General features: G+C 39.9%; 1 protein-coding gene across 1 annotated transcript in view; it reads left to right on the forward strand.

Moving 5' to 3' along the window:
• The window catches only part of SYNE1 (spectrin repeat containing nuclear envelope protein 1), a 456,320-nt gene that overhangs the window by 360,629 nt on the left and 83,636 nt on the right, over positions 1 to 12,055 (forward strand). The window contains exons 116-122 of the mRNA XM_060168000.1: positions 1,151 to 1,284; positions 1,684 to 1,888; positions 3,543 to 3,725; positions 4,281 to 4,427; positions 6,817 to 6,971; positions 7,385 to 7,532; positions 9,948 to 10,042. Of these exons, the coding sequence (XP_060023983.1) occupies positions 1,151 to 1,284; positions 1,684 to 1,888; positions 3,543 to 3,725; positions 4,281 to 4,427; positions 6,817 to 6,971; positions 7,385 to 7,532; positions 9,948 to 10,042 (1,067 nt within the window). The remainder of the gene's footprint in view (positions 1 to 1,150; positions 1,285 to 1,683; positions 1,889 to 3,542; positions 3,726 to 4,280; positions 4,428 to 6,816; positions 6,972 to 7,384; positions 7,533 to 9,947; positions 10,043 to 12,055) is intronic.

The following is a 12,055-nucleotide window of genomic DNA, read 5'->3' on the forward strand; positions in this document are numbered from 1 at the left end:
GTGTCCCTCCTTACATCGGTCCACGTCCCTGGCTTGGCAGTCAAAGTTTATATGTTGCTGACATGATATGCATACTTTCTGAAAGGATAAAATAAGCATATACAGTTTCCTTCTTTTGAGTGTGTGCATGTGCGTGTGTGTGTGTCTGCGCCGCACGGCATGTGGGATCTTAGTTCCCCACCAGGGATCGAACCTGTGCCCCCTCCATTGGAAGTGACGAGTCTTAACCACTGGACCGCCAGGGAAGTCAAAGTACATACAAAATATGTACTTTGTAACCTTGTACATACAAAGTACAAGGTTAAATGTCTTTAAACCTTAAACTAGTTGTTGCAGATACTAAGAATCATTAAAGCTTATTTTGAGAATAGTAAGTTTAAAAAGACATTTTATAACTTTGAGGAGGTTAGAAGTACTTTTTAATTGAGCTTACTCTGTGTTTCTCATCTTCTGTCTTAAGATATGAAAGGACTCAGGGTCTATTCCTTATATATTTTGATTTGATGGCAACCATATATCAGTGGTAAGTGGAGACTGGATTTTTGCAGCCTGCTTCACCTGTGGAGTTTTACTAAGAACTGAGTCTATCACTTCAGCAACATTTCCAGGGAAATATCTTTCTTCACTGGTTCTTGGTAGACAACTCCACCAAGCCTAATAAATATTCTTTGCAAGGAAGAACATCAGAGATAGAACTTAGAGCTGATACTCAGAAAAGCTATGCCTTCTTAAAGTCTCACTATCAGGAATCTCTGGTAGAGCAACTTTGGGTAAGTAATAAAGCAGAGATCTGGACTTTGACCTTGAGCAGCAAAGAGAACCACAGTATAATGGATTGCACACCCAGCAGCCCCACACCTTCCTCCTCGACGCTGGACAGGGGCTCCCCGTGTGAGCTTTCCCAGCAGAATTCCAGCTCCCACTCCCAAGAAGTCTCAATTGTTAAGAACCCTCCTCACACCCATAAGAACAAACTCATAAAAAAGAAAAAATGGTTATCTAAAGAAAGCTCATAAAGCATTGGGGCAAAGTCATGGTTTTTGTACTTGTATGTTCACATCTATGAACACAGCTATAAATTACCCTTAAACTTGATCATTAGAATTTTTAGATCCTGTTATGTCATCTGTGGCACATTTCCTTTGGGCAGAATCTTCAAGATGATCTAGAAAAACAGGAAAAGAGCTTACAGAAATTTGGCTCCATCACCAACCAACTGTTAAAAGAGAGTCACCCGCCTGTGACAGAAACTCTTACCGATACACTAAAAGAAGTCAATATGAGGTATGGGACGTGCCGGTTTTACACTGTTGCTCATTATTCATATCACGATCTTATTATAAATAACAATACAATTAGAACACTGGCATTTTGAATTTGAGTTTTATAGGTTCTATTCTATTAATGTTTTCATTTTCACAAAATGAACTCAAGGATAAGTAAATGTAGTGGAGATATTTAGAAAGGAATTAGAACTGCGGTATACCCCAAGATTGACCTCATCTCTACTACCTACCCTTGAAATATGAGAGTGAAATGTTACTTTTTATTACGTTCGATAGAAATGAGACATCTGCATTATTTCCATATTCACATGAACCAGGATCATGAAAAATAAAATAGTAAATAACAGCATTTAGTGAGAGGTGGGAATCAGCCCATGAGTGTTGCTATCGTTTCCAGATGGAATCACTTGCTGGAAGAGATTGCAGAGCAGCTGCACGCCAGCAAGGCCCTACTTCAGCTTTGGCAGAGATACAAGGACTACTCCAAACAGTGTGCTGCTACAGTTCAACAGCAGGAGGGTCGAACCAATGAGCTCTTGAAGGCAGCCACTGACAGGGACATCGCGGACGACGAAGTTGCCACATGGATTCAAGATTGCAACGTATGTTCAGGAACTATCGCGTGTTACCAACTTGTCAAGCTGAGACTTCTCAAGTTTAGCAGGGCTGGTGCTGCTGTGTTTAAGCTTTTGTTATGTCTCTATGTGAGACAACTATCCAAAAAGAATTGTTTCAAGTGTCAGAGAGGCTGCTAGGTTTTCAGAACACAGTTGCACATGTAACAGATTTAAGAGATCCCCTCCCGTTGTTTTATTTTTAAAGAGTTGTTTTCCCATTTTTCCTAATGGAATACAGTCCATGTGAAAGACTTAGGCTATCTGTTTTTACAGAGATGGTCAATATAAGAAATGACCGTATGAAGAGTAATGTTACATCTTTTAAAATTCCATTGTTCCAAAGTATTGTCCAGTGAGGTCCATTATCTCTTATGTAAGCATCAACATAGTTTCTTCTAAGAACTTAATGGTAGGAAGAGGTCTTTCTTTCCTGATTTATGGGTGTACTTCTTTTTAATAGCTTTTTAATATTTCTCTTTTTCACTGCAGCTGCCAATAACCTACTTAAGGTTTTCAAGAGCAATTCTTCTCTCGTTTCACCTATCACATGCCTCTTACTATTTGTCCTTATTTGTCTCTATTTTAATGAATTTATTTCAAAGACCTTCTTATAAACTTTCCCAAATCAGTTATTAGAATTAGGCAATAAAAAGCACATAAATAAAAGTTTAACCCATTCTAAGACCTTCACATGAAAAATGAATAATCACTTTACAGCTAAAGTTTAAGATGTACAGTAAATTCTGTGCTTTTTGATTTCTCTTTCCACATAGTTTATCTGTATGAAATTTGTCATTTTCAATTTTCAGTCCTCCTTCGTTGAGTTATGCCTGTTCTAGAGTCTAGTGTTTGAGATGATTGCTGTGAATTTTCTGATCTCTCTGTCAGGGTTAAAGTTGCCCTTTGTTTTTCCCCTTCTCACTGTAGCCCCTGCGCGGGTGTAGCAGGCTCTGCTCTCTCTGTATCTGGTGGGGCACCAGCAACAGGTGGAAGGATCAGTCAGTTGTCATCCCTCAGAGGTAGATGGAAACGAGAAACAGGAAATTTCCACCAGCTTATTAATTTGGAGCATATAAAAGAGTCCCACAAAAAATGGAGGCGAGAGATATCACAGAAAAGAACGGAGATAGAGTCTACCCTTCCTGCCGCTCACCAGAGCCATAGCTAGGGTGCTACACCCACCAAGAGGGGAGGGTGTACTGTAACCACTAAAATGTGACCGCGCATATAGTTCCTCTCTTGTGTGTATAGTATTAAGTCAAAAAAGGTAAAATGTAGCACTGGGTTTTCAATTTGATATCAATTACATGAAGAGGCAGGAAAAAACTGCCAAAATGTTTTCAGTTATTGGCTCTACTTGTAGATCATGTTTTTCCTTGTTTATATAAGTTTTTCTGCATTTCCCCAATGTCCTACAATGAACCTAGGTAGCTTTTACGATAAGAATAGTACATTTTTTTAAATGTTCATACACATACCTGTTTTTAAAAATGGAATTCAGTTCTTGATTTTTTTCCTGCAGGTGAAGGTTATGTAGTGTAATAATTTGACAAATAAGAATTGAGTGTTTCTAATTGTTTATAATAAGGAGGACACTTAACATGTTGTTTCATGACGGGCATGTTTTCATCTTCTGTAGGACCTGCTCAAAGGACTGGGGACAGTTAAGGATTCCCTTTTCGTTCTCCACGAGCTGGGAGAGCAACTCAAGCAACAAGTAGATGCCTCGGCAGCGTCAGCCATTCAATCTGATCAAGTCTGTTTGAGTCAACACTTATGTGCCCTAGAACAGGCTCTTTGCAAACAGCAGACTGCGTTACAGGTACAGAGCTCACATTCACCAGGTGTTATAAATTGGGCATTCTCTAAAACCTGGGCATAAACACAGGAAAAGAAAAATTTTTCATCATCGAGGCAATGCCTCCTTCAAGACCAGAAAGTTAAAAACTAAACAAACTTGGAAGTTCCAATGGGGTCAAGGGAACGTGGGAGTCTTGCACTTTTCTCTACAATGTACTTTTGCCCCCAAATCGGTGCTTCCTTCCACGGTAAAATATGTTCAATTAATAGACATTAAGTGGCTTTAATGTTAACAGTCATGTTTACCTGACAAGTTTTTGCAAGAATCAGAATATATTTCTGTTTGATAATGTAAAAAATAACTTTAATTGGTTAATTAATGGTACGTAGAAGTAATGCTAAGTGTTTAGCAAACTATATAAATAAAAAGAAGAAAATTTAAATTATTGTAGCCTTGTCTTTTTAGGAATGGCATCTTGGGAATGGGAATTTGGCACAAGAATATGAAAAATAATTTTAATATCCACTTGCCCTTTCACTAGATTTCTAAATACCAGTTTTCTTTTGTGAAAAAAAGGCTGGAGTTCTTGACTATGAAACCTTTACCAAGAGTTTAGAAGCTTTGGAAGCCTGGTTAGTAGAAGCTGAAGAAATACTACAAGGGCAGGACCCTAGCCACTCGTCTGACCTCTCGACCATCCAGGAAAGGATGGAGGAACTTAAGGTAAGTGTGTTCAAATCCTCGTCCCAGATCTTCTATCTTCAAAATCCTAAAGAAAACTCAAAACTCCTGACATACGCCTACTTTCTGTTCCCAAGGAAACTCTTGCCAGCTCTGCTTTCCTCTTCTCTTGAGAGGAGTGATGCCACTGAGCTCAAGCTGATCTCGTGGTCCGTGTTGGGAGACCCCCAGGAGCAGAGCTAAGATCCACCTCACTCCTCCTCCTGCCTCTGGTCCCTCCCTGCGCCCAGTCCATCACCTCCTTCATAGCTCTTGAACCTCCCATGTCTATCACTACCATCATCCACTCCTACTTTACGCTGTCCGACCTTGCTCAGGGGCCAAGGCCACAGCCTCAGGCTCTGTGGACCTCTTTGCAGCAACCTCTCTCCCTCCAACCTATAGCTGCCAGAATGATCTTTTTTTTTTTTGCGTGGGCCTCTCACCGTCGCGGCCTCTCCCGCTGCGGAGCACAGGCTCCAGACGCGCAGGCTCAGCGGCCATGGCTCACGGGCCCAGCCGCTCCGCGGCATGTGGGATCTTCCCGGACCGGGGCACGAACCCGTGTCCCCTGCATCGGCAGGCGGACTCTCAACCACTGTGCCACCAGGGAAACCCGATCTTTTTCTTTTAAAAGGTTTTACTTAATCATGAACGACTTTACAGTAAATAAAATAACACAATAGACATGCACATTTTATTACTATTATCCCTCTGCTTAAAACCCTCCATGGCTTCCCACTGCTCTCAGGATAAAGATCTGTGTGAAGTATCAAGACCAGCAATAGCCGGCTGCCACCTCCCTAAGGGTCTCGCCTTCACCACCGTCTGTCTCTTTCTCCAGGCACTTGGGAGCTGCAGTGCTTCCCGGCATCTGTGTGTAAGATGCCCATCCCCCGCTTTCTGAAATCCGTTCCTCGTCCCCAAAAGGCATCAACTCCTGGTCATTTTATTCAGGGTCACTCTCAGAAAGCCTCCCCTTCTTTCCATGGTCAGGCCCCCCAGCGACACAGTTTCATAGCCCAGTGTTATTTTTCTTCAGACTTTCATCGTACCATCCAAGGATGTTCATGTGATAGGTGACTGCTGTTCTCTCTGCTATTGGAATAGTGTCTTACTCTTTCTGAGCATCAGGAGAGGGACCGTGGCATGTCAGTTTTGTTCACTGCTGATGTCCACCCGTGGAAATTCTGCCATCTAATAGTTTGCTTTTGGCTTCGACAGTTGGCAAGATTTATTCTCTCTTCAGGGTTATGAGCCTTTTGCAGAGCACGCCAAGTGGACACACACAGCCAAAGGTGTCCTGACCTTTTCTCCTGCCTGTAGCCGGTTTCCTAGATGGAGTTACGAATGCCCACAGAACCAGGACAGGCAGCTTTGTCCTGTGTGTGAAGGGAGGAAAGCGATCTGAAAGCGTACACTGCTTTCTCAGTTGAGTCTCACTAACTTTGGGGTTGGGATCAAGGACCTAAAACTGAAGCTCTTAAGATAATGGGTGGTGATTTTGGAGCTCAGGTGGGATTGTGTTCCATCCAAGGAGAACCCAACAAGTCGTGTTTACCTGGCTCTACCACTTACTAGCTGGGTGGCCTTGAGCAATTTACTTAGTGTCTGTGCCTCTTCTTCCTCATTGTAAATTGGGAATAGTAGTGGTTCTTACCTTATGGGATTGTTTTGAGGATAAAATGAGTTATTACCTGTAAAGCTCTGATAACAATGCTTGGTTCATATGTGCTCAATAAATGTTAGTTAGCTATTACTATTATAACTAATATTATTATTAAATAATAAAGGAGCAGACTAACATGGATAAATGAAATATAAAGGGTAAGAAATAAGTCCTTTCAGTCATCAGCACAATTTTCAGCCTTTATCAGTTCAAGCAAGAATTACTGGGCTTCCCTGGTAGCGCAGTGGTTGAGAGTCCACCTGCCGATGCAGGGGACACGGGTTCGTGCCCCGGTCCGGGAGAATCCCACATGCCGTGGAGCGGCTGGGCCCGTGAGCCATGGCCGCTGGGCCTGTGCGTCCGGAGCCTGTGCTCCGCAACGGGAGAGGCCACGGCAGTGAGAGCCCCGCGTATGGCAAAAAAAAAAAAAAGGAATTACTTATGAGTAAATAAATCAAGTAAATAATACACGTAAACTATTAAATGTTCAATAAGGGATAGTGAGTAGCTATAGCAGCAACAGCAGCAGCAGCAGTGGAAGCTGATGAGGAGATGCAGCTTTGCTTCCTTTGCAGCACTGGAGATTGCGAGGGGGTGGGCTAGAAATGCAGAGGAGACCAAAGACCAGCTTCTTCCTGAAATCAGAAGATCGCTGTGCACTTTTGAAAGAGCTCTGCCTTTTCTGACCGTGGTGCTAAATCTAGTTTTGCATCTTGCTTTCAGGGACAGATGCTAAAATTCAGCAGCATGGTCCCAGATTTAGACCGGCTAAATGAGCTTGGATACAGGTTGCCCCTAAATGATAAAGAAATCAAAAGGATGCAGAATCTGAACCGGCACTGGTCTCTGATCTCCACCCAGACTACAGAAAGATTCAGGTAGAGTAACCCAGAGATGTCTTGGCCACTCTGAAATATCAGTAGAAATAATAAGTTCATGATTTGTGTATGTTTATAAATTCTAGATCTTTCCAATGTTATTCACACAATTTGAACTAAAAGTGAGAAACTCAAAATGTGAAGTGATTTCCCATGTTTAATGTACTGAATATTGTTTTAATCAAAAAATAAAACTTTTATATAAGAATATATTAAAGATACATAATTTTGTCATTTAAATTTCTTTTCTTCAATTTTCTTTTTATTTTTCACAAAATTTTACTACCTAACATGAAAGCTTTGTGGAGGTCAAATTAGAATTGGAACAGAGAATATTTAATCTAGTTTTATATGCTGAAGGTATAAGAAAAAAGCAACAGCATCACCATTATTCATTTTCCTTCTTCTGTCAGTAAGTTACAGTCATTTTTGCTACAACATCAAACTTTCTTGGAAAAATGTGAAACATGGATGGAATTCCTAGTTCAAACAGAACAGAAGTTAGCAGTAGAGATTTCAGGCAATTATCAGCATCTTTTGGAGCAGCAGAGAGCACATGAGGTAAGTTATGCCAGTACATTTTTGGGTGATAAAATTGTTTTAGGCCTTGTGAGATGCTGCAAAATGCCATGTGGAAGAATGAAAGTCCTATAATGTGTGCCGAATCTGCTCAAATGCATGCGATGTTTTTGCCTTCTTTCTTAAGCTTGAAGTTTCGATATCTTAATCACAAAAATGCAGTCCAGTCTTTATTCCATAGTTGGTTATAAGCATGGGGCAGGCTTCAGCACCCTGCAAGGTATGGTGCCAGAATTGTGGTAAGATAATTTCCCAGTTGAATTACAGACTACCCTAATATTGTCAAGGCCAGTTTCATTAAGAGATTATGCTTTGATCAAAAGTCTCTGATAAATAAAAATTGTGAGTTCTTTAAAAAACAGATACATATTTTATACTAGGAAATCAAACTACCAAATATCTCCAGGTGTGCCTCTTGATCAAATTGCATTATAATCATTTCTCAAGAAACATCGAGAAAGAATTAGATACAAAAACAAATTAATCGGGCCTCCCTGGTGGCGCAGTGGTTGGGAGTCCGCCTGCCGATGCAGGGGACGTGGGTTCGTGCCCCGGTCCGGGAAGATCCCACATGCCGTGGAGCGGCTGGGCCCGTGAGCCATGGCCGCTGAGCCTGCGCGTCCGGAGCCTGTGCTCCGCAACGGGAGAGGCCACAACAGTGAGAGGCCCGCGTACCGCAAAAAAAAAAAAAAACAAAAACAGATTAATCAATTTGCAATTAGTCTCTATTTTGCTATTTACTGGTGTAACTAAGTTGCTCCCGTGTTTATGAAATATACACAAATGGAGAGATAGGATGCAGCAGAGAAAAGCTTAATGCTGGACTTTAAAGAGAATGAAATTAATTTTAAGACATTTTGCTTAAATTTTTTAAAATAGAGAATTTAAATATGTGTAAGGGATTTTTAAGTCCAGTTTTATAGAGTTGACCAACAATGACGTAATATACAATGAATCAAAACTAAAATGAGATAGTACCTCACACACACTAGGATGGCTACAATGAAAAAGAAAACAAGTGTTGATGAGGGAATAGAGAAATTGGAATCCTCATACACTGCTGGTGGGAATGTAAAACGGTGAAGCTACTTTGGAAAACAATTTGGGAGCTCCTTAAAGTGTTCAACATAGAATGACCATGTGACCCAGTAATTCCACTCCTAGTTATACACCCAAGAGAAAGGAAAATATATGTCCGTACAAAAGCTTGTACCAGAATTTTGTTCATTGCAGCATTATTCATAATAGCCCAAAAGTGGAGGTGACCCAGATACCCACTAACTGATGATGAATACAATAAAATGTGGTCTATCCATTTAATGGAATACTATCCAGCAATAAAAAGGAACACAGTACTCATACATACTGCAGCATGGGTCAACCTTGAAAACATTATGCTAAGAGGAAAGAAGCCAGTCACAAAAGACAGTGAATGACCTGATCTCATTTATATGAAACATCCAGAGTAGATAAATCCACAGAGATCAGTGGCTACCTAGGGCTGGGGGGATTGAAAGGAGATGGGGAGTGATTGCTAATGAGTATGGAGCTTTTGGGGGGAGTTATGGCAATAGTCTAAAATTGATTGTGGTGATGGTTGTATAACTCTGGAAATATACTAAAAATCATTAAATTGTAAATAGGTGAATTGTATGACATAGAATTCTATCTCAATAAAGCTGTTTAAAAAACAGTGAAAATCTGAAAGAGTTTCTCTTGAGCTTTTTTAGTAGTGAAACAATTTTTTTTGTTTGTTTTGCGGCACGCGGGCCTCTCACTGTTGTGGCCTCTCCCGTCGCGGAGCACAGGCTCCGGACGCGCAGGCTCAGCGGCCATGGCTCATGGACCCAGCCTCTCTGCGGCATGTGGGATCTTCCCGGACCGGGGCACGAACCCGTGTCCCCTGCATCGGCAGGCAGACTCTCAACCATTGCACCACCAGGGAAGCCCTAGTAGTGAAACAATTTTATTAACTGAGTTAAATTGAAAAACAGTGAGTTTATAAAAAGGGTGGATTTTTTTCCATTCTTCAACTTTTTAAAAGGTCTTAAGTGATTCTCTGTCTGAAAATGGACCATATTCTGCATATTAAAAAAAAAACAGAATACAAATTATGTGTTAACTAACTTTATTAGGTGATTTTGAAAGGAAGAAGGGAAACATAATTCTACTTTTAGTCACTTAGTTTTAGTAAACAAAAACTAAACTGTATCTTTAAGTTTATCTTAATTGATGGTTTAAAAATATTCTTACATTGCAGGTTTTCATATACAACCTGATTCAGCTGGAAATATTTTTCATAGTCTCGCTTGAACCAGAATTTTTGGAAAGTTATTGGAGAACTGGTCACTAAAATTAGGAACTCTAAATTATGTTTTTCTTTTTTAAAAATAACAGTTGTTTCAAGCAGAGATGTTCAGTCGTCAGCAGATTTTACACTCGATCATTGTTGATGGACAGCATCTTCTAGAACAAGGTCAAGTTGATGACAGGTAGGATCTTCGATGTATTATTATGAAGAAAGTTTCCAGTAAATTAGCCATTTTCTTTTGAATGAGCAGGTTAGAGGGCATAGAGCCCATCTTCCTAAGGCAATTGTACTGGAGAGGAGCCTCAGAAATTGGAGGAAAGACTTGTCTGAATCTCTGAAGTGACTAAGTATTGAATCTTTTTAAAGAAGTGCTATTATATTACATGAAGGATATAGAGTAATTGGAAATCACCTAGCCAACCTTCACTCGTTGTCTGTAGGGGACCAGAATTAATGAATAGATCAGAATGAATTGTGTCAGTGATGTATCAGTGGTTTGTCAACAGATGCTTCTGATGTTCTCATATGATAACAGAAATTTTATTCCTCAGAGGAGCATAGAGATCACTAGACCATCTCTCTTGTTTACAAATGAAAACTTGAGGCCCAGAAATGTGAACTGATTTGACCAAGGTCACATAACTAAGTAGCAATAGAATCAAGCCTACCACTCGCGTACCTTGTCTTTAGTCAGGACCAGCCAGGTTTCCTATACCATGATAACACCTCCACATTTGCAAATGGTTTGCTGACTTAAGTCAGATTACGCTCACCCTGAAACCCTGCTTCCCCTTTATTACTTAGCAGATTGTCTCTGTATTAAAAATGCGGAGGGAAAATCTAGCTCCTCTTCAGATTTATGGCGTATGAATTGGCAATTTCGTCCTATATTTACATTTCCTAGTAACAGTGTTTACTCTACCCCATTACTTTCTGTGGTGATATTTGGCATACAAACCTCATTTATTTGATCACATATGTATGTCTTTTCCATATTTAGAACAGTAGTTGTGATTATAATTAACTTAGTTTTTTTTTCCAAAAAAATAGAAAATAAGTCATTATTTTTATTAAGAGCTTTTTTTTTTAAAGTTTTGGAAACAATTTCAGTTTTAAGTGGATGTTTCTTTGGAAGTACATGAAAGATTTTCATGATTAAGCTTGGAACAACAAAATGTGATGCCATATTTATTCTATCCTAAGGAAGCCAAACTTAAATGTGAGCTTTACTAAGAATTTAAGGCCTTCAAAATAAGACACATTCAAGTGCAATTAACTTATCTTTTGCTTTATCCTCCCTACTCTGTAACAATATTATAAAAGCTTGAGTCATTAAGTAAAATAAAATGTAAACTTCATGCTCAAGCCAACATCTATTAAATTTTAAATGTTAGCAGGGAAAAACACCAAAGAGATGAAAATGGGAGGATGGGAACCAAGGGTAACTTTGAAAGTTGCAAGTGAAAAAAATTACAGATGAGAGCCTGTTGACAAATAGGAAGGTCCTAGATTACAAATGTATTGCGTTTTAAAAGTTCGTGTATACGTTTTGTTTTTGAAAGTTCAAGTTCAGCATTGAGCCCAGTGTCATGTTTTGAGTCGTTCTTCATGCTGACAGGTAGCTCAGAGCAGCTTGGTTCTACAAAGTGAGGACGGAGGCTCCAAAGAGACCCTGGATGGCTAGCTGATAGTGAAGCAATATATAGGGTACTCTTCTCCAAGCCCTGGAGTTAGATGTTTTCAGAGATGATAGATGCTTGTAACTTTTAGGGAAGTCTCATGAACCTAATTCATCATATTTGGTTCTACTGAAATTAGATTATAAATATCAGAATTTCCTCTCAAAACCAGAAGCACTTAATGACACATTTGGTTACAAAATCAAAGTTTATGGTGGCCCTCGATAATAAGAGGTATGAAGAATATAGGAGCCCAGGACAGTAAATCCAACTCAGAGCAGAAGCCCCCACAGGAGGGAAGAAAAGCAAGACTAGTAACATAGAGAATGAGTGAGTAATGTTACACTTTAGTACTAAAATGTGTGAATAACTCTGTAATCTACAAAGAAACTCATTCTATGTGATCCTGGACAAACCAGTTCTAAAGCCACAGTTGGATGTTAAGGAAAACATAATAAAAAACTACCAACATTTTTTAAAGGTAGTAAACAGAGGTAGGAAGAACCAACTACAAG

Source organism: Lagenorhynchus albirostris, chromosome 12 (assembly GCF_949774975.1).
Source record: "Lagenorhynchus albirostris chromosome 12, mLagAlb1.1, whole genome shotgun sequence".
NCBI classification, from domain to species: domain Eukaryota; kingdom Metazoa; phylum Chordata; class Mammalia; order Artiodactyla; family Delphinidae; genus Lagenorhynchus; species Lagenorhynchus albirostris.